The sequence below is a fragment of the Liolophura sinensis genome, chromosome 1, assembly GCF_032854445.1.
Source record: "Liolophura sinensis isolate JHLJ2023 chromosome 1, CUHK_Ljap_v2, whole genome shotgun sequence".
In the NCBI taxonomy this organism is placed as follows: domain Eukaryota; kingdom Metazoa; phylum Mollusca; class Polyplacophora; order Chitonida; family Chitonidae; genus Liolophura; species Liolophura sinensis.
In genome coordinates this window covers 71,200,613-71,219,949 of record NC_088295.1, presented here as the reverse complement: position 1 = coordinate 71,219,949, position 19,337 = coordinate 71,200,613, and the positions used below count along the sequence as shown (strand labels likewise).

General features: G+C 39.4%; 2 protein-coding genes across 2 annotated transcripts in view; one reads left to right on the top strand and one right to left on the bottom strand.

Annotated features, from left to right (window-relative positions):
- The first annotated feature begins 1,764 nt into the window (after positions 1-1,764).
- LOC135463703 (uncharacterized) lies at positions 1,765-15,391 on the top strand. Its single transcript, XM_064741106.1, has 17 exons — positions 1,765-2,128; positions 4,069-4,311; positions 4,811-4,944; positions 5,443-5,578; positions 6,314-6,439; positions 7,847-8,026; positions 8,299-8,439; positions 8,809-9,045; positions 9,254-9,393; positions 9,967-10,108; positions 10,968-11,105; positions 11,441-11,623; positions 11,961-12,095; positions 12,823-12,873; positions 13,756-13,893; positions 14,489-14,579; positions 14,943-15,391. The coding sequence occupies exons 1-17, from the start codon at positions 2,056-2,058 to the stop codon at positions 15,034-15,036; spliced, it is 2,382 nt and encodes a 793-aa protein (XP_064597176.1). The 5' UTR covers positions 1,765-2,055; the 3' UTR covers positions 15,037-15,391.
- A 139-nt stretch (positions 15,392-15,530) lies between these two features.
- The window catches only part of LOC135463700 (macrophage mannose receptor 1-like), a 33,245-nt gene continuing 29,438 nt past the window's right edge, over positions 15,531-19,337 (bottom strand). The window contains 4 exon segments of the mRNA XM_064741092.1: positions 15,531-16,199; positions 16,566-16,754; positions 17,998-18,174; positions 18,815-19,078. Of these exon segments, the coding sequence (XP_064597162.1) occupies positions 15,961-16,199; positions 16,566-16,754; positions 17,998-18,174; positions 18,815-19,078 (869 nt within the window). The 3' untranslated portion in view covers positions 15,531-15,960.

Sequence of the window (19,337 nt, the reverse complement as noted above, 5' to 3'; positions counted from 1 at the left end):
TAAATATCAATATCAGTAATTTCCATTTGCCCCGTAAATATCAGAGAGGAGGGTTAACGATATAGGTTAACAATATGCGGTCAGTTAATGTTTACTGAATATCAGTAACTGTTATATAAACACTGTGCTTTCTCTGCAAGCAGATAAGCCTCTATTGGACAGATATAAAGTTATTCTGTCATGGGCTTTCAGTAGTAAGTAACAAATGCCGCTTTATTTTACCCAGTCATGAAGCCGAACGGTTGGAGGAGAACCCACTGAATGGTGCTTGTCAAACGCTAACACTGGTATGACTAATTGTTGTATCAAACGTTACAAGGGTTTCCATGGGTTCATAAGTATTGCTGTCAAGAACCATGTATAGAATGTTTAAAGATTAAAATGTAACACAATAACACAATACTGGATCATATTCAGCATAAATTCTGTTAGTGTAATAGAATCTTTATGTATAATTAACAGAATATGTGCGTTATATTGAACAGACTGAATAATCTGTTGCAATAGCAGAATACATTCTTGTATCACTCAGACAACAGACTTCCTGTTAAAATTTTCTGTTCAACAGATTAATTTTTTGAGTGGAGCTTGAGTGGAGCAAAATATAGTAAGGCTATATGTTGCCTGGAAAAACATTTCCCATATTAACTTCGCAACATTTATCTAGTTAAGGAATTATACATTATAGTCCTCGCTAAACGTATAAATCGTGATATTCGCAACAGTATACATTGGTCTGCTGTGATAATATATTTCAGGGCAATGACGTGCTGTGGAGCACTATAACATTCCACACACAGCAAAGCGACAACAGAACATTGCGGAAACGAATACAACGCCCTGTTTGACTACATTACTGATCTTATCAGAACTCTCGCCGCCTCTGACTAGGAGATTACTTGATTGGAACGGCTAATCTTGGATAGACAGATCACAAAACGGGAATCTGTATATAGAGCTGTCATGGTAGTCAATGTAGTGTCACATATGCTTGCACGAGACGATTCATTAACAGTAAGTTAATATTCACATGAAAAAGATTTCCACTGCCTACTTTTGGCAATTATAATACATATTATAATTAAGCATAAACCCTCTGAAGGTGAAACAGGACCTAAGGAAAACCTTATCACAAATATTTACGGTTATTAAAACACATATACACGTCAGAACACAAATTATTTGTGTATACACGGAGGTATACACGTGATTACACGTAATTGTGTGTAATTGTAATGTAATTATGTGCCACGTAACAAACCTCTCAGTATAATGCGCACTCCCTTTGTCGCGTGACCCATAATTATATGTAATCAACCCGCGTGAGCAGTATACTGGTTGTTTACATGTAATTATATGTCACGTGACGAACCTCTCAGTATATTGTGTACACCTGTTGTTTACATGTAATTATGTGTCACGTGACAACCATTTCAGTGTACTCTGTACACGGGTTGTTTACATGTAATTATGTGTCACGTGACAAACCTCTCAGTATATTCTGCACACCGGTTGTTAACATGTAATTTATGTGTCACGTGACAAGCCTCTCTGTATATTGTGTACACCGGTTGTTAACGTGTAATTGTGTTACGTGACAAACCTCTTAGTGTACTCTGTACACAGGTTGTTTACATGTAACTCTATGCATAATGTGACAGAGGGTTAACGTTGAAATTATGAACCGCAGAGGTCTGTATTAGTTCAGAAGTGAGCGATCATGTACGCACGCGTATAATATAGTAGGCCCTTCAATGCCATGTTGATTTAAGTTTTTTTTAACTGATCTAGCCCACATAATTCTTCCCTGTGCCCGAGGGTTTTATAACGTTACCCTTGAAATATTTATGGGCATACCGGATTCAGTTGGTAACATTTGCTCTATATGCCGAGTTCTGGCAACAGTAGGCCTACAGACCAGTCCCGGACGTACAAGATGATCAGCAGCGACACCTACAAGACCAGTCATTGAATAACTGAGCAGGCTGCGGACGCCCATTTGCTCAGCTCAGTGTGGGAACAAGGACAACTGGCAGTCTAACACTATACCATGCTATGTCTACCGGCCTACACATATTTACCTTTATAGCCTGTTTCTCTCAACTCGGAGCATTCTTAACATGCCAAGGTAGGCAAGTGTGTTGTCTTCAACAACTTGACTTAACTGTACTCTATCACTTGGTGTGATGTCATGAAAATGCCTTACTTCATGTTTTATGTATGTGACTCTCTTTCTAATAGTAAATTACGCCTGTTCAGCCAGCGTGAGAGTAAGGTTATTTTAGCTGTCAGTCTTAGGCCGATGTACGTAGTAAAATTTACACCTGGGGTAACATTGTATACCTTTACTCCATACTTAAAGCACTGTGGGCTTTAAGGCTGTATAAAGACCTAATACAGGACATAACGCTCTAAATGTGGCCATTGTTAGACGACACACATTCACTCTTCATATGATTACATAGTGTGCCAGCGCACTCTTAGTATACATAGGCTTTGTGTGCAAACCTATCTTATTAATTACTTAACCAGACAAGGCTGTAAGGTACTATTCTATTGCACAGAAATAAAAAATAATGTTTATGTGTATACTTGGGTTTAATTGGCAAAGTTTGCAGATAGCCAATTAATATCTCAATTAATGGGCACTGAACCAGTATTGAGACTAAGATCACTAAGATTAGAATGTGATAGAATTGTGAATCATTTGTTTATTTATTTGATTGGTGTTTTACGCCGTACTCAAGAATTTTTCACTTATACGACGGCAGCCAGCATTATGGTGAGAGGAAACCGGGCAGAGCCCCGGGGGAAACCCACGACCATCCGCAGGTTGCTGGAAAACCTTCCCACGTACGGCCGGAGAGGAAGCCAGCATGGTCATGGTGAATGTGATATCTGGATCGCTATTTAGTGTATAAAAGCATAATCGTCAATGCGGACTTACACAGCTAGTTATATAGCACTGAGTGTTACGCGAACAACCCTATATATATAGCTAGACCATCTCCGTACAAAATACCACCTTATGTAAGGATTAAAACAGCAGCATATTGAATCACGATGTTTGCATTCTTATTGCATGTAACTTCCTTTGATGTACAATCATGATATTGATCGAGGTTATCGTGTGAACGATATCTGAAAGTCTTCTTTGTGAATCCGCATAAATGAAGCTCAACTCACTTTTGAGATGCACATAAATCTTCTCTGCTGCATAGGCACAGGTCGTGCTTGTAGCCATCCATGTATGTCACATGTAAGCTGCATCTTTACATGTACACGAAATCGCTTCAGTAGCCTAATGGTTAAAGCGCCCGCCTCGAAGTTGGAGGGGGCCACCGTGGCTCAGTTGGTTAGCGTGCTAGCGCAGCGTAATGACCCAGGACCATCTCACCAATGCGGTCGCTGTGAGTTCAAGTTCATGATACCTCCGTGGTGACACCTGCTACAAGAACACACACATACACCAAATTACTTCTCGTCGTTATGTGACTGAATAATGGTTACGTACGACGTAAAACCCCATGCATACATACATGCTTACATAAATACGACGCAACTGCAAGCCCAAGCATACATAACCATACATTCAGTTCTGCTTGGAAATGGATCACCAGTGAAGGGGAAAGGATACATCATTCATTGGGAATTCATTGGACCCAGGAGCGTCTCACCAATGCGGTCTCTGTGAGTTCAAGTCCAGCTCATGCTCACTTCATCTCCTTTCGTAATTGGGAAGGTCTGGCAGCAACCTGCGGATGGTCGTGGGTTTCACCCGGGCTCTGCCCGGTTTCCTCCCACCATAATGCTGGCCGCCGTCGTATAAGTGAAATATTCTTGAGTACTGCGTAAAACACTAATCAAATAAATAAATAAAATCCTTCGCATTATGTAAGGAAGTTTACTTATAATACACCTTAATGCATTTTAGCTTCTTTTTTGTCACATCGACTAATCTCTGAAAGTTGATGACAACATGCACGGTAAGAGCCTGCGCTTTTACCTTCAGGATTTCTCACACATCGATTAAGTCAACTAGGGTCTGTTTTATATTTTGTGTTAAAGGTCCTTGTATCGAGGTGCCCGACTACCCTGGCGCCGGCAATGGCTCATGCATGTTTATCACTAAGGAGCGCCACAACTGGTCCACTTCAAACAGCCTATGTGCGAGTTACGGTGCACTACCTGTCGTCATCCCAGATAGTCGGACTAATGGCCTCATTCATACCGCGTTACGCCGACTCAGCCCTGTAGAGCGGCCATGGATCGGTGGTAATGTGACGTCTCATCCATGGGCCTGGGTCACGGGTAAGGAGAGATGCCGAGCAGGCGTGTTTCATTGATATATTTATTTATTTGATTGGTGTTTTACGCCGTACTCAAGAATATTTCACTGAACGACGTCGGCCAGAAAGATGATGGGTCGAAACCGGGCAGAGCCCGAGGGAAACCCTAGACCAAGGTTTCTGACAGACCGTATTTCATTTATATATTTTGTTGAGTGATGGCGTAACTTTAATTCTTAATTCCTGTATGCTAACACTTGGGGTAACATCTATACGTAAACACTCACGTCAACGCCTGTATGTAAACACTTATGCTAACTCATATATGCAAACATTTAAACTATCTCCTGTATGTTAACACTCATATTAACGCCTATATGTAAAGACTTACTTTAGCGCTTCTTGAAAGCACTCTTTCTTATTCAAGAAGTACTGATAAGTCTATGTGCATCATTCAGCTATGTGGGACATATTCAACAGTCTCGGGTTAAACGGTTTCCGATGTTTTTATTTTTACATAGAATCGCCTTTCTACAACCAGACTGGATGTTGCTCTGGGTTACTAAATGCCAGTGTTCACCGTATCCCGGAGGTGACTCCATCTTTATGTGTGACGTCATGTCGGAGTCATCAATATCAATACGCCTATGTAAAGGTATAAAAGACTGAACATCATTTGTTTCGTGAAGAATAAAATTCATCGCAAAATTCCTTGTTAACATTATCTTGGTAAAATCTGGTGACCAAAAATTTCTCGACAACTTCCTGTTAATGTGGAGAGGATGGTTGCAAGGGTGGGGGTGCCATTGAATGTCAACAGAAGGACAAATAAATTATTCACTTACAAAGAATCTGTAGCTTGAATAACTCTCAGGATTAATTTTTTTTCTAATAGGCGATGCACCTACACAATGACATATAGTATTTCAATGTGACTAAAGCACAAGATCATATCATCTTACAGGTATATATATATAGATACAGGAAGTCTGACAGTGTGCATTACGTGTTACGCTTACTCTTATATCGTGAGGTTTTACCCCGAAAGGGGTCGACTTAACCGCCTTTGTACAAATTTGATTGCTCTATTGATGCTACTGAGTTTATTCACGCTGAAAGAGAATAAAGGAAGTTGTTATTCTACGCGTTACAGGGCGACATCTGTGGGTGCTCAAATATCACGTGCACTGATCCAGGGTCAAGCACCTGCCAGATGATCTGTGATGGTAATTGGTCCGCTTTCTGTCCAACAGATTGGAATACATCTGTTGTAGGATATGACGTTAATGGTAGGTGCATAAAGTCATGACATTTATACACAGTAATACACGCATTTACACTAATTGTCCTGTTACTCTGTGATAAGGAAATCATTTGTAAACATACACAGATGGACCTTGGCATTGTAATATACATGCAGTCTTTTTCATTACACGTGAGAGTGATCGTGGGTTTCTCCCGGGCTCTACTCGGTTTTCCCATACAGTGCAGTTTTACATCACAAGCTTGACCTTTGTAACCCATACGACGGACGTAACTTGCTTAGGTTTAGCCTCAACACTGTTGCCCTCGCGCAGAACTATTTAATCAGTATTCCTGAATAAAATAATTTCAGGTGTTAGCTGGAGTGCTGTGAATACTTTAGATAACGGGAATGCATGTGTATAAAATATTGTTAAAAGCAAATGTTGAGAATTTTTATATTTTCTGACATCACATCCTGCCTAATCACTGAATATGAAATATTCTGGGGTACCTCGTAAAACACCATAGAAGTAAATAAATAAAACTGTTTTATTACATAAAAGGGAGATAATATCTGCTATATATATATATATATATATATATATATATATATATATATATATATATATATATATATATATATATATATATATATATATGTATGTATGTATTCTGCGTGTTGTTGTAAGTACTACAAGTCATTTTTGTTACATTATTGGTTCACCCGATAACTATAAGTCATATACACACCAATATAATGCTATGTTTTGGTGTCCTAGATCGTGTTCAACTTTCGGATATTTCTGATATGAGTAATGCGTGTGGCGTCCTTTTGGTCCAAGACGGGAGATGGATTATACAAGCACACAGTTGCAGGGAACAACTGAGATTTCTCTGTGAAAACGGTAATTATGCATATTATGCATATAAGGTGGAGGGTGTGAGTGTGTGTGTGTGTGTGTGTGTGTGTGTGTGTGTGTGTGTGTGTGTGTGTGTGTGTGCGTGGAATCTCTGTTTGACGTTGACATCATCTTATAAAAGTGGTTATATTCAATTCGGGTTTTCAGCTGTATCTGACAAGCAATACTACATGTTTGCTAGGCTAAGAGACTATTAAAGATGGGTATTAAAGATACGTTATGTCTTTGCCAGACAAAATACTCATCTCATTTGATATAGTAATTATATATTTTGAAGCATAACCACAGACAGATTCCTCCGATTGGGGTTTGGGTTATAATACACGGTCATGTTATGAAACCTGTAATTTGAATGATAATATATATACTGTTATGTATGACTATTTAACGTCTTCATGTACTGTTAGTCTGCGGACCTTTGTGAAAGCATAACAGGCTCTGTTATATATGTACAGCGCGGACCTGATGGAAAGCACCTTGTTCAATGCTCTGTTTATTTCACTGGCTGTTCATTGGCTGTTAATTCTGTGTTTAAAAATAGTTGAATCCACCTGGGACGTATATAAGCCGTGTTTTCTGTGCAGAGGGGAGGTATTTTTGCTGCATCCACTGGGAGCCAGGAGAGTGTGCGACGCTCTCGTATCGAGTCCATTATTTTGATATGAGCTGGTGATGCCAGTTTCATTTGGGAGGACAGATTTTTATGCCGGCACCGTTTGTGTACCACAGTAGTACTGATGTCTGGTTTATGTGAATTTCTGCGGAAGTCACGTTTATTGGTGTTCGGATCTTTATTATGATTATACAGTGCTGACTGTGTAATTTGTTTAACACGCTGACCTCACCTGACCGACAAGGTCGTCAAGGACTCTAAACTGAAGTTTTCAGTTTTGCAAAGGACGTTCGTTCTGCCACAAGGTGACATTACTCTACGTCTCTGAACGGCTCGTTTGTGAGTTTCTGCGGGAGCTGACTGTTTTAAAGTGGATTATACCTCCATGCCTGTATTTACCCTGTGTTGTGCTCTGCGGATGTGACGTCATTCAAAGGCTTGACTGTTCCAGTTCTGTGTAACCTGTGTTCGCGTTCGCTAACCTAGCGAAGTACCTGACTAGGACAATTTGTGACTTGTGTGAATTGTGTGTTTATCCCATGGTCTTTACGTTGGATCTCCTGGAATACGTTCCTTGGGATGCAAAGGTGAACTGGAAACTTTTAAAGACCGGTAATACTGATGTGTATGTTGTTGTTGTTGTTGAACTGTCTGTAAAACTGTACGTCTCATTTTATATATAAAGCATTGTTTACATTGTAATATTGAGTCGCTGAGTCTGTTTTCTGTTGCTGCTTTCAATACCGTAACAATACCCACATGTTATACCCATGTTTTAGATTTTGAAGGAAGCTTATCCCCCAGTACAAACTTGCTGAGTTTCTTCGATGCCCGGATGTCTTGTCTGGACAGAGAATCCGATCTGTTTGTTATGGCGGACAATCAAAGCAATCTGACTCAACTGGATGACGGAAGCTACTGGATAGGGCTGACTCGCTTTTCAGTTATGTGGTATCCAGGTAATGCAAACTAGATCGAACTTGCAACAGAATTTGTTATAAACGAGCGTGAAGAGCTCCTCATGCGCTGTAAGGAGTATGCTAATATTAAAAAAAGTGATAAGTGAAATATGCGTATTAAACATGTAGTAGAACAAGTATCAATTTACCCTTTATTCAGTTCATTCACAACAGCAAAATAACAGGGTTTCATGTGGATATATGTTAATGATCTGTGTGGTTTACATATGAGAAAACTTCTCTAATACGAACTTCTTTGCTATTGCACTTAGGTGAAACGGTACTGTTTTATTCCCTACGCGACTTCGACAGTCACTATATCGGTGGTTGTTTCTTTGTCAGTCCGATGGCTATTCGTGGTCAGTGGTTTGTGGATAATTGCACCAGACACAGACATGCGCTGTGCATTCAAGGTAAGCAGGAAGCAAGTTTCTCACGAATACTTAAAACCGTGTTAACCGCTTTAATGATTGACAGTTATTGTCCCTCCCCATATTTATACACACATTACACCTATGAGTCTAGGGTTTTGGTCTTATGTGCTATTGACTGTCAATTAATTCTCTTGAAATAACGTATGCAGCAAAAGCCTATCACAAATTTTTGTACTTAAAAGTTACGATGACACATATGTAAGGTAGAACTGTATGTTTACAGTTTAATTTTTTTATCGTTGGAGTCGTGGGGTAAATTTCAACAGTATAATAGAAATAATGTTTAAGTGTTTTTAATTTCGTTATTTATTTTTAGTTGAGTGTATAATATCAGTCTGTTTTTGCCAGTTCCCCACGTGCAGGTCACCCCGGATCCAGATTCTGTACCAAAAAACGACAGTATAGTGTCCACACCTGCTCAAGGCCCTGTTGCATGGTGTCTGGGTGAGGAGGCATGCCAGGCTGAGGGCGGACATCTTGTAGTGATTCCTGACCAGCACATCGAGTCTCATGTCTTCAAAGAAGTTCACGGAGACGTGTGGATAGGTGGACGGATTTACCGCCAACCTTGGACCACCGTAACAGGTGAAATATTCATGCTTGAAAAAATAAACCAACTCTTCTGAAGTAGAGAGAGAAATTATTACCCATGTAAAATTCCCATCAAGTCAATCTACTAACTACCTAATTGTAAGCATTACAAACATTATGATAGTTCTTTTCCGCGCTGCGTGCGGGACATCGAACACTATATAAATGCTTATAATGCTGGTTATTTGTCTTTTCGCCACAGATCGGCGTCTGTATAAGTATTCCGGCTGCTGCTTCTTTGTGCATACAGATGAAAGTAAGATGTTTCAAACTGACCCGAACTGTGCGGCTATCTGTGTGCCAATGTGTGGACAACACGGATTTCTGTACGCTTACCTGAAGGCGAGTCATATTTCAAATACTTCATGTCCATAACCTTCAGTATATGCATCTAAGACAACCGGGGGCTCCGTGGCTTGGTTGGTTAGCGCGCTAGGAGCCTCTCACAAGTGCGGTCGCTGTGAGTTCAAGTCCAGCTCATGCTGGCTTCCTCTTCGGCCCGTACGGGGAAGATCTGCCAGCAACCTGTGGATGGCCGTGGGTTTCCCCACGCCCCACGTCTTGAGCACGGCGTAAAACACCAATCAAATAAATAAATAAATTTAAGACAACGTTCGAAGTCAAATTCGAAACGTGTTAAATCTTCATCAGCTTTATCAGACAATGACTATGTTTGCCGGTCCTACCAAATTTTAAATGTCGCCACAATGGTGAATGTTTGGTACCGGAAGTTGAAATTATCACCATTTAATTTCTCGGGTCTCTAAATATCCTCTAAAATCCGTCAGAATTGTCTTCGAGGAACTGGCCCTAGCACTACTTTAAATTTCAAGAGTTACATTTTGTATTTAATAAATTCTGAATTAATAAAAGGCGATGCATGAACATTTTTTGGTTGTTGTTGTTGTGTTTCAGTCTGACAAATGTGCGTGCTCTAACAAAACATGTTCGGAGGACTACATTGGGGTGTGTCCAGATAAGTGCCCAAACCTAGAGAAGTTGGAGGAGACTTGTGGAAACTATCAGGAAGACTTCTATACAGTATACGAAACCATTGGTATGTTCCACATTGGGACTAGTTTAATTAATTTGGACCGCTAGCCGTACTAAAATTTCACTCTTGTCTCATCGCTTATTGTCATTCAAATCTGCTCAGTTCCTTATACTTGCATCAATCAATTTACCTTGTAAAAGGCTTGCTTAGTATTAGTTTACATCTACATGTCAGAAATTATGGAATTGGATAGGTGTCTAGACTAGTTTTGTAACACCAAGACATAGGACTATTAAGATACTGGCATAAATATATAAGCAACTTAAGGAGATAGGAAGTTGCATAGGAAAGAGCAGTGATATTGGAAAAGCGTAAACCATATATGCCCTACAGGAGTTATCATTCCCAGAGAACAGAAATCCTTTCCGATAATTCGAGTAGATGCAGGCACTTGAAACTTAGACCAGTCTTAACGTATTGTTATTAAACATCGTAGTTTAAATTCGTCGATCAGAGTTCCATAAATCGAAACAAACTGTATCTGATCTTGCTGTTCGCAAATCATTAGATACATTGTACAAGGTAGCATTTCTACAGGCTATAGGTGTACGTATGCAACTAGCTGGTCATTATGTGACGGGGAAGTGGGAGAGAAATGCAGAGATCAGGAACAACGACAGGAAAAGTGGCACAACAAGTCTTGAAAATTGGCGTTCGAAAGAATGGCAATTTGGTGGCCACATTTACCTGCAGAGAATAATTATACATGTATCCAAATTGTGATATTATTTCATCCATAGTTTCTGGAATTCCGAAAGAAACGCACAAATGATGAGAGGGATATGTAGCTGTTATACAGAATGAATATGTTCATCAAAAGAACTAGCATTATGGCCTATTTGAATGCATGTGTCTTTCATAGAACTGGATTTGCCGCCATGGAAGCTAGAAGATCTACAAACTGTTCACCATTGTGCTGCGCTTGAAATTCAACGATCTGCAGCTCGTATGAGATCGTGGGGCTGTGGTAAGAAGTTCAAGTATCTGTGCTCAACTAACAGTAAGTGTAAGTTTGGTCCTGCATGAAGTAACCTGGCGTTTTATGTATATTGATTTTCGCCACACTTTATAGTGTACAAGTCTTGTCAGTGTGGCCTGACGAAGCATGTTCGCTTCCATACAAGAGCATAAATAGCTAGGTTTTTGCTGGAAAGTATATGAAACTTTCTAATGTCATAATAAATTTGACATCATGTTTTATTTGCCATCGTCTTTCATTTTACACTCATATACTTTTCACAAAACTTTTATCCGTGTATCTTCCATATATTTTCCCACTAGTTCTAACGGAAATGGGTTAGTGGCCATGATTTTTTTATTCATTTTTTAATTTAGGTACCGATTCCGACTATATAACAATTCACGAGGAAGAGGTGTCCTGGTTGAAAGCTCGACAACACTGTGTTGAGAAGGGAGGGGATCTGGCCATGGTCGGACAGTACAGTCCGCTGTTAAATAATCTTACAGATGGATTGTATTGGATAGGAGTCTCTCAATTCAAACTTACCTGGCACACAGGTAAAACACTAACCACAGGAGTTCAAACTTAGTCACAGTATGTCTGCTGTTAATATCCCTGAACTGGGTTGACCAATATCTCTTCTTGCTAATTCAGTCAGTGAAAACAGACGAGCCAGAACAGTCTTTCCAACCTTTTGTCACCATCAACGCAAAGAGAAAAAGTAGGCCCTTTTACGTTTCAGGTTTACAAAGAATGTTTGGGTCTCGCTGAACATTAAACAGTAATGTTTGGCATTTTCACAAAGTTATATGTTATCTAGAGGCCTACTTTTCTGTTAATCCTCAGGTTTTACTAAAATAATCTGAATTGAATACGATGTTCTTGTGCTGACAGGAGAGACGATGGTGTATAACGGTTTAGACAGTTTTGATGACTCATACATACCAGGCTGTGTGAAACTTAGCCCTCTTCCTCCATACTGGAACGTCGAGTTTTGCGACCAGGATTTGAAACCGTTGTGTTTTAAAGGTAAGGGCGGGGAAAGAAAAAAAGAAACCTGTGGCGAAGTGAGTTACCATAAAGTAGCGACAACATAGGAGTAATTAGCATCTGGTCACAAATAAAGGCATACAGAGAAGGAAGTCACTTTACTTGCCCTACCCCAGTCATAACGTTAATCAAACTGTCTGTTACAATTTATAAAATGTAGCCCTGGGTGATAAATTCATGACAGTTTTGTTCAGTTCGTGATTCAAGCGTCAGTAAAAGGTCTATACTTTAATTTTCTAGTTAAGCCTGTGGATGATCCCCATTATGAAGGCCGCCGTCGTACAGCTGAAACATTCTTAATTAGCATTCATATAACATAACAGTGACATGTTAGCTACAGATGTAAATCCTGAATCATAAAATTTCTTCGAAATAAATGTTTTTAAACATAGTGCTTCCTTATGAGGTTACATCTACAAGGTACATAATTTTGTCAATGTTTTGCTCCATTTTGTCTCAGTTTTAATTTTATCAAGCTGATATATAATATTAGATTTTAACTGATACAAAGGGTTGTAAATTTTGAAGTCACCATGAGTTATATTGGGCATGTTATGCCATCAGAATATTGGAGCAAACCTGTGTAATTGTCTGACTTTTGGTCATTAGTGCAAATGCAGTATGGGATATGTGTGGACACGGGAGGCAGCTCTCATCTGGAGATTGTAATGGTACGGCTTTTCAGTTTTATACTCTTCTGTTGCAGCACCACCTCAAACTACCACACCATCGCCCCAGGACACTAGCAGCTCACCAGGTAAAATACTGTACCAGTTATGGTATTGTCCAGGATGCATTATTTTATCAATTTTTTATTCCTATTTTATTTGGTTTTCCAAAAATCCAGTACATATATTTCATTGTTATTTGATGCCAAACCCACCAAATTTTCATTAGTACGACAGCGGTCTGTTTTATGGGTGGAGGAATCCAGAGTGCGCTGGGTAAACCACTGATCTTTGACAAGTTGCTGGAAGCAACATATGACTTGGAGATATGTACGCCATAGCAGCGCTAGACAAGGGATCTTCATCTAATGTTAGCTTGAGAAAATGTCCAAACGAACGCCCATGGCTTACTGCCATCAGTGCCCCATTGAACAGTGAGAACGGGGTGATTTACAAATTCCTTCTCCATGAGCCGCTTTCAAACTGCACATTTAGATTCCTAGCGATTGATAGTCGAACACCTTAACCACTTGACAACGCCCACTCCCAGTAGGTCTACATGTATGTCTGGATTCAATTCAGAAAAACAGGTATGAATTTATCTTAAGTTAATCAAACACTGAAAAAGGTATTCAATCGTCTGACTTTGGTCAGTATATCTGCAGTATCTATTACTAGTATGTGCCAATGCGTTCGCTGTGAGTTTTAGTCCAGCTCATGCTGGCTTCCTCTCCGGCCGTACGTGGGAAGGTCTGTCAGTAACCAGCGGATGGTCGTGGATTTCCCCCGGGTACTACCCGGTTTCCACCCATCATAATGCTAGCCGGCGTCGTATAAGTGAAATATTCTTGAGTGCGGCGTAAAACACCAATCAAATAAATAAATAAATCTATTATGTGATGACAGGGAGGCAACTCTTCGGCGAGGATGAACGTAATAGCTGGTTTAAGGTCTTAATTCTTCTATTTCAGCACATACTCAGACCCCCACAGGATTGCCTCAGGAAACTAGTCCAAATACCGACGCGCCGACTTCCCATTTTACTGAAAAGACGACAAGCAGTTCGCCAGATGTCAGCTCTGTACCCACCACCACATCGCTCCCTTCCGGTAACCGGCTTTATAGTCTTTTTCTTTAAAAATGTCGCCTATATTCAGCTCTCTCTAAAATCAGTCATACTCGATACAAAGATTGCCTTTAGTCAGTGATACGTAACAACACAAGCTCTACACATAGATATGTTTGAAGTCCATATTCCTGCAAAGAAAATCAAATTGAAGCACTTTTTCTAATTTATAATGTTAAACTCCATAATCTCAGTTTCGACGCCAAGGGCTCATTGCCTCAGGTGACGTCATAATTATTCAAAAAATACAGTGACATGTTGGGGAATGGGCATGGAGAGTAATTTGTTTTACAGTAGGTGCGCCAACATGCGGTCAGAACAAACTTCGCGCAGTACCACAGCTAAAAAAATAGAACATAGAGACCAAATATGTGGATTTGGTTTTACTGGTTTTGAATACAACTTCGTCAAATGTATAATGTCAGTACAAAAAGAGAACAAGGTGTGGAGATAGTGTTGCGAAGTATTTTCCGATGTGAATGAGTTAGACAATAGAGTATATCTTCTAAAAAGAGGTTGCCATCTTTATAGTTTACATACCTCGCCCTTAGTCCTGTAGCAACTGTGTTTTCTTCCAGACTGCCAAGTCAAGCTGATCATAGGGTGTACAGTGCCTGTTGTGTTGATGGTGGTATTTGGGACATTACTCGTCTACTGTGTTTTCAAAAAGTAAGGTGGTCAAGTTACTGACATCTTGATATACTGCTCTGTGATTTATCCTGACTAGAACAAGAGAGTTTTTGTTCATCTGACCACTTTATCTCTACCACAATTGTAGATACTTAGAACCAGAAAGTCCTTGGGGATGACAGGACCAATGGGTATTTATATATATTTATAATAATATTTCACAGTGGCCATTGTGGATATTTACAATAGCACAAAGGATGATTTTTACACACAAAACACTTTTGTTTTGAGTGAATGATACCTGTAAGTAAGAAAACTGGGTACATATGAATGTAATTTTACTGAAAAATGTTTATCCGATTGGCAATATATATATATACTTTCATTCGTGTTTCTTTACAGGCGCAACAACTACGTCATTCGACATGATATGAAGGATCTGTCATCTCCGATATTAAACGGAAACTCAGCGACAACATTAAACACTGCTCTTTGAGACAATGGCGAACAACGATTTGTTCACTCAGGATAGCATGGGAGAGAGCTAGTAGTGCTTCGTTGTATTCTGTCCACTAGATTCATGAGCGTGATGAACTGATCAGTTTTGCACAGGAAATTAGGCTGCTACAAGTTAATGAAGTTGTTGGACTCGCTTCGGTTCGGTCAAGCCCAGGTAGACGGCAACATATGTGAATTTTGTACTTATATTCAAAAGTCTAGCTTTTCTCTCACCAGCAATACTGAGTGACAAATTTTGTGCATAATGTGACCACGCCTGTTCTTGTACCATCTGCCTGCTGGAGTTCTGCATCTGTCTTGCCCGGTTCACGTAAATGTGGAGGTAGAGAAGGGGTTAATAAATGTTTGCCTTGTCTTTAGCTTTTTTAAAGTGTTATTGGTTACTGCAAGTTTGTACTTTGATGTGTACAGTTGTTATGTGACATTTTAATTCGTTGTTCTTCATTTCATTTAATCTAACAACCACTAAGATTCATTTTATAGTAAAGTAAGTTTATTTTTCTTATATCCACAAAAAAAAACAAATAACAAATACGATAACAAAAGTTTAACAATTGTGATGGAGGATCATGGGAGTTAATTAGGTCTATTAGGATGCAGAGGTGGTTTTGACTTAAAGAATAGAATAACTCGAGAACTGGTTGGTGGGTTTTAGGCTGAGCATCAAAGTTATCGCTCAAGGAGAGATGAAAACTTGGGACAGGGTCAGAAAGCACATTTGCGGCTTATGTAGTGCAGGAGAAGATCAAGACGTACTTAAATCAACAATATTCCAATTAGAAAACGACTCAGAATAGGTTGCCTAATTACAGTTGTTTAGCCGCCATTGGCGTAGACGTCCGGTATGGGAAATATAGGAGACGATAGAGCAATGAAAAACAAGCAAATGCATAAAAATGTATCATGTGGAGCTAGATTGTAAATGCCCATTGTTTGTGTTGCCGAGATCTTCCTGTATACTAACGCCATCACTCGAGGTGGGATAGAGAACATTGTCAAAGCTGGTTGTAGGATGTCCGCTTTTGTAAACAAATCTTTGACGTCGCTTCAGCACGATTAGCACAGCAGCCACCAATGCAAGAGCCAGCAAAACTCCAACACAGATGCCTACGATCGTACCGGCACTCGTGTTGGAAGAACCTGCAATGAATGGGCAATATATTCAATGCTTGCTCATGTTCAAGTGCTTCAATATTCCTGTCCTATCGCTTCACTACCTCATACATCACATGTAGAGCTAATTCTGACTAGAATTAAAGCAGCAGGCCTGTTTTTAGATTACTGTCGTTTTATCACACCCGGATATCAATATCAGCGTCAACATGACCCAATCCCGTAACAAGGGCTCTCATTTCGGACACAACGTGGAAAAGACTTACAATTGTACTCAAATTTTAGTGAATTTTGTGCATATGTAAATAAGGTGTAGATTATGAGGTTATATTTCGTGGGTTGTTTAAAGGAAGAGTACCTTCAGCCAGGGGTGATGCAGAAAATACAGCATACCTTGAGCTTGTTGGTGATTGGAAATGGGCCGACTGTGGTCAGAGTTTGATAAAGTTTTTCTCGGTACCCACGGCATTAAGGTGGATGCTTGGGTGGGTTGGGCCGATCTTCTAGGGGGCGCCGATGTGGCTGGTAAGATCCTTTGACGAGTTGTCGTAGCCACACTGGTAGAGGTAGTCGGGATTCCGACTGCAGAACAATTCACAAAAAACCAAGACAATGAATTAATTGTAGACTAGTAAAATATAAACATAAACGTATTTTGAATAGAAAATGGGTGCAGTCATTGGTTAGATTAGCGCCATGTAATGTCGACCTTCTCAAGTAGAAAGGCCTTGGGTGGGCCATTCTAAACAATATTTCGTGTAAAAACATGTTTTTTGCTTAGCTTAAAGTCCATCAGATTTTTTTTATTCACCCATCCATATCAAGGTTCATATTTTCCATTTTTATTCATTTCATTTTGATCGCACATTTCAACTCGCAGCACGTAACAGTGTGTTTTCCCGGATTAACCAGCAGTGTGAAATGTATGACGATTTACCTACTCACGTGGAAGGATAACCAAACTCATTTTATCTAACAATTAATGACACTGTTACCTCTATGGATAATTTTCTGTTGTGTTAACTGATATCCATATATCATTTGGACATAAATCCATTACCGAAATATGTGTTGATTATTTGTCTCTATGTATACCTTGTTTGATAAAAAATTGTAATTTCTGCATAAAATGCATGTTTTGAAATATGTTTTGCTATATTTCCCGTTATAGTAAATATAATTTTTATTTAAGATAAAGTTTTAAATGAGTAGATTACAAATTGTAATTTCTGCATAAAATGCATGTTTTGAAATATCTTTTGCTATATTTCCCGTTATAGTAAATATAATTTTTATTTAAGATAAAGCTTTAAATGAGTAGATTGTAGTAGTGGAATTGTGAGAGTTGCGTTAAATAACGTTGTTAGTTGGTAGATTATTTGAGTTATGTTGTAAGAGATGCATATGAATGCTGTGTAGATTCACGTTAACTTGTGAATGTTAAACACCAGTGTGTTTCCTTTATGTTTATGGAAATAAAACAACATTTTTTTAAAATTTGGTGAATACAGTCCTGTAGTGTTATATAACCTATGTCACACATTCGATGAGGTTTGTATTAAATGACTGAATTTGGAAAAGTGTTATTCACCATTCTTTATGAATAAAATGCGTGTAACAATATATTCAGAGATAGTAGATAGATTTGATTTCCGGATGTCTTAAATACTTGACTAACTTACAAAGAAAACCACGCTCCATCCTGAACCTGCAAATAAAGTGAAAAATTTTACGAAGGCCATGGTAAACTGTGCTTATATAGACCTTTCCACTTCTTTTTAGCACAAGTCAGCCCAGAAAAGAAGATCTTACAGCATTTACGTACGTGCGGGAGTCTTGCAGACAAATCCCCTATCTGTTGTACAAGGTAAATCGTTCCAGTGACCTGTGCTCGTCTGAAGCTCTGCACAATCTTCATGGTGAGTTCCGTTCACATCTGAAGGCTCACCTTCCTCCCACGTGACAAAATCTACATACGAGTTGTCTGCCCATTGGAATCCGGCTGCCGGTAATAAAACCAGTAGAATTTTATCACAGCGGACTTAATGGTTTGGTGTGGCTAAAGCCTCTTTACAGCAGATCTTAAAACACAACATCATACACGTTTACATGTACCACGACAATTCATGTTTCAGGGAATAATAGAGTAAATGAAGGAGTGTAAACGAAGAATAAAATGAAGATTTCATTCCGACCAAAAGGCGTTTTTTGAGGACAAGGTAGTGGAAATTTCCCATCCAGCCATGCGCACAGCTCTTGTCCATATTAATGACAGGTTGCAAAGCAATAATGAAGATCTCTACATAGTTTAAATGAGGTTCAGCAAGCTATGTAACTATGAAAGTATTCCTTTAGACCTATACCTGGGGCTATGTCAAATAGTAGCCATCAGTCTTTTCTTAGTGTGTTGTGGGACAATAGCTTGTAGAACGATATGGATTTCTTAATGGGAAAACATACCCGCCTAAAAGTAATTCGAGCCCACAAGCTCTGTATTGTATTGTTCAATCCGTTTTGTGGGCAAGCTGCTTACGTATCACTCATGCATTGCGAGAGAACAAAGCTCCGTTCAGACTGGGCCTGAATCGTCACTGAACAGCACACGATACCACACTGATTAATAATACAACTCCCGTACTTACTCGTAACACCTTTCAGTAGACCAATCCATACATTTGAACTGCCATATCTCGGCTTCTTCTTCATGACCAGCTTGTAGACATAGTCTGCCTCTGTCCTGCTGTGAATGCTGACGAGTTGCATCCCCTTCCTCTCACAGGTAAACTTAGCCTCGGGCCAGGAACTCCTTGGTGACATTTGCACATAGTAACACATGTCTCCCCACTTATTCCAGGACTTGTCTGCACAGTGGCCAGGGTAAGGGCTGGTCACTGGCGGAGGTTTGTCTGCCAGTTGTTATTTAGAAAAGTATAGTACTGATAACAGCTTTTCAGGTCTTGTGTCATACATATGTGACTACAAGAAATGTATCATCCGCATATACACACATATAGGAGAGGTATACAGCCGTATAACTTAGGTAATACACAGCACAAAAATAATAACGAGGCTGTAACTTACAGTGTCATTTTTCCGATTAACTTACTTAGTAAAAAGTAAGTTACAAAGTGACCAAAATTGATTTCTCCTCCTTAACGAATCAAA

Bases quoted from the DNA above. Each gene is read 5' to 3' on its own strand.
- LOC135463703 (XM_064741106.1), top strand. From the start codon at position 2,056: ATGTCTACCGGCCTACACATATTTACCTTTATAGCCTGTTTCTCTCAA. The intron at 4,945-5,442 runs GTATAAAAGACT...TACGCGTTACAG, and splicing joins ATCAATACGCCTATGTAAAG to GGCGACATCTGTGGGTGCTC. The intron at 10,109-10,967 runs GTATGTTCCACA...TGTCTTTCATAG, and splicing joins TACAGTATACGAAACCATTG to AACTGGATTTGCCGCCATGG.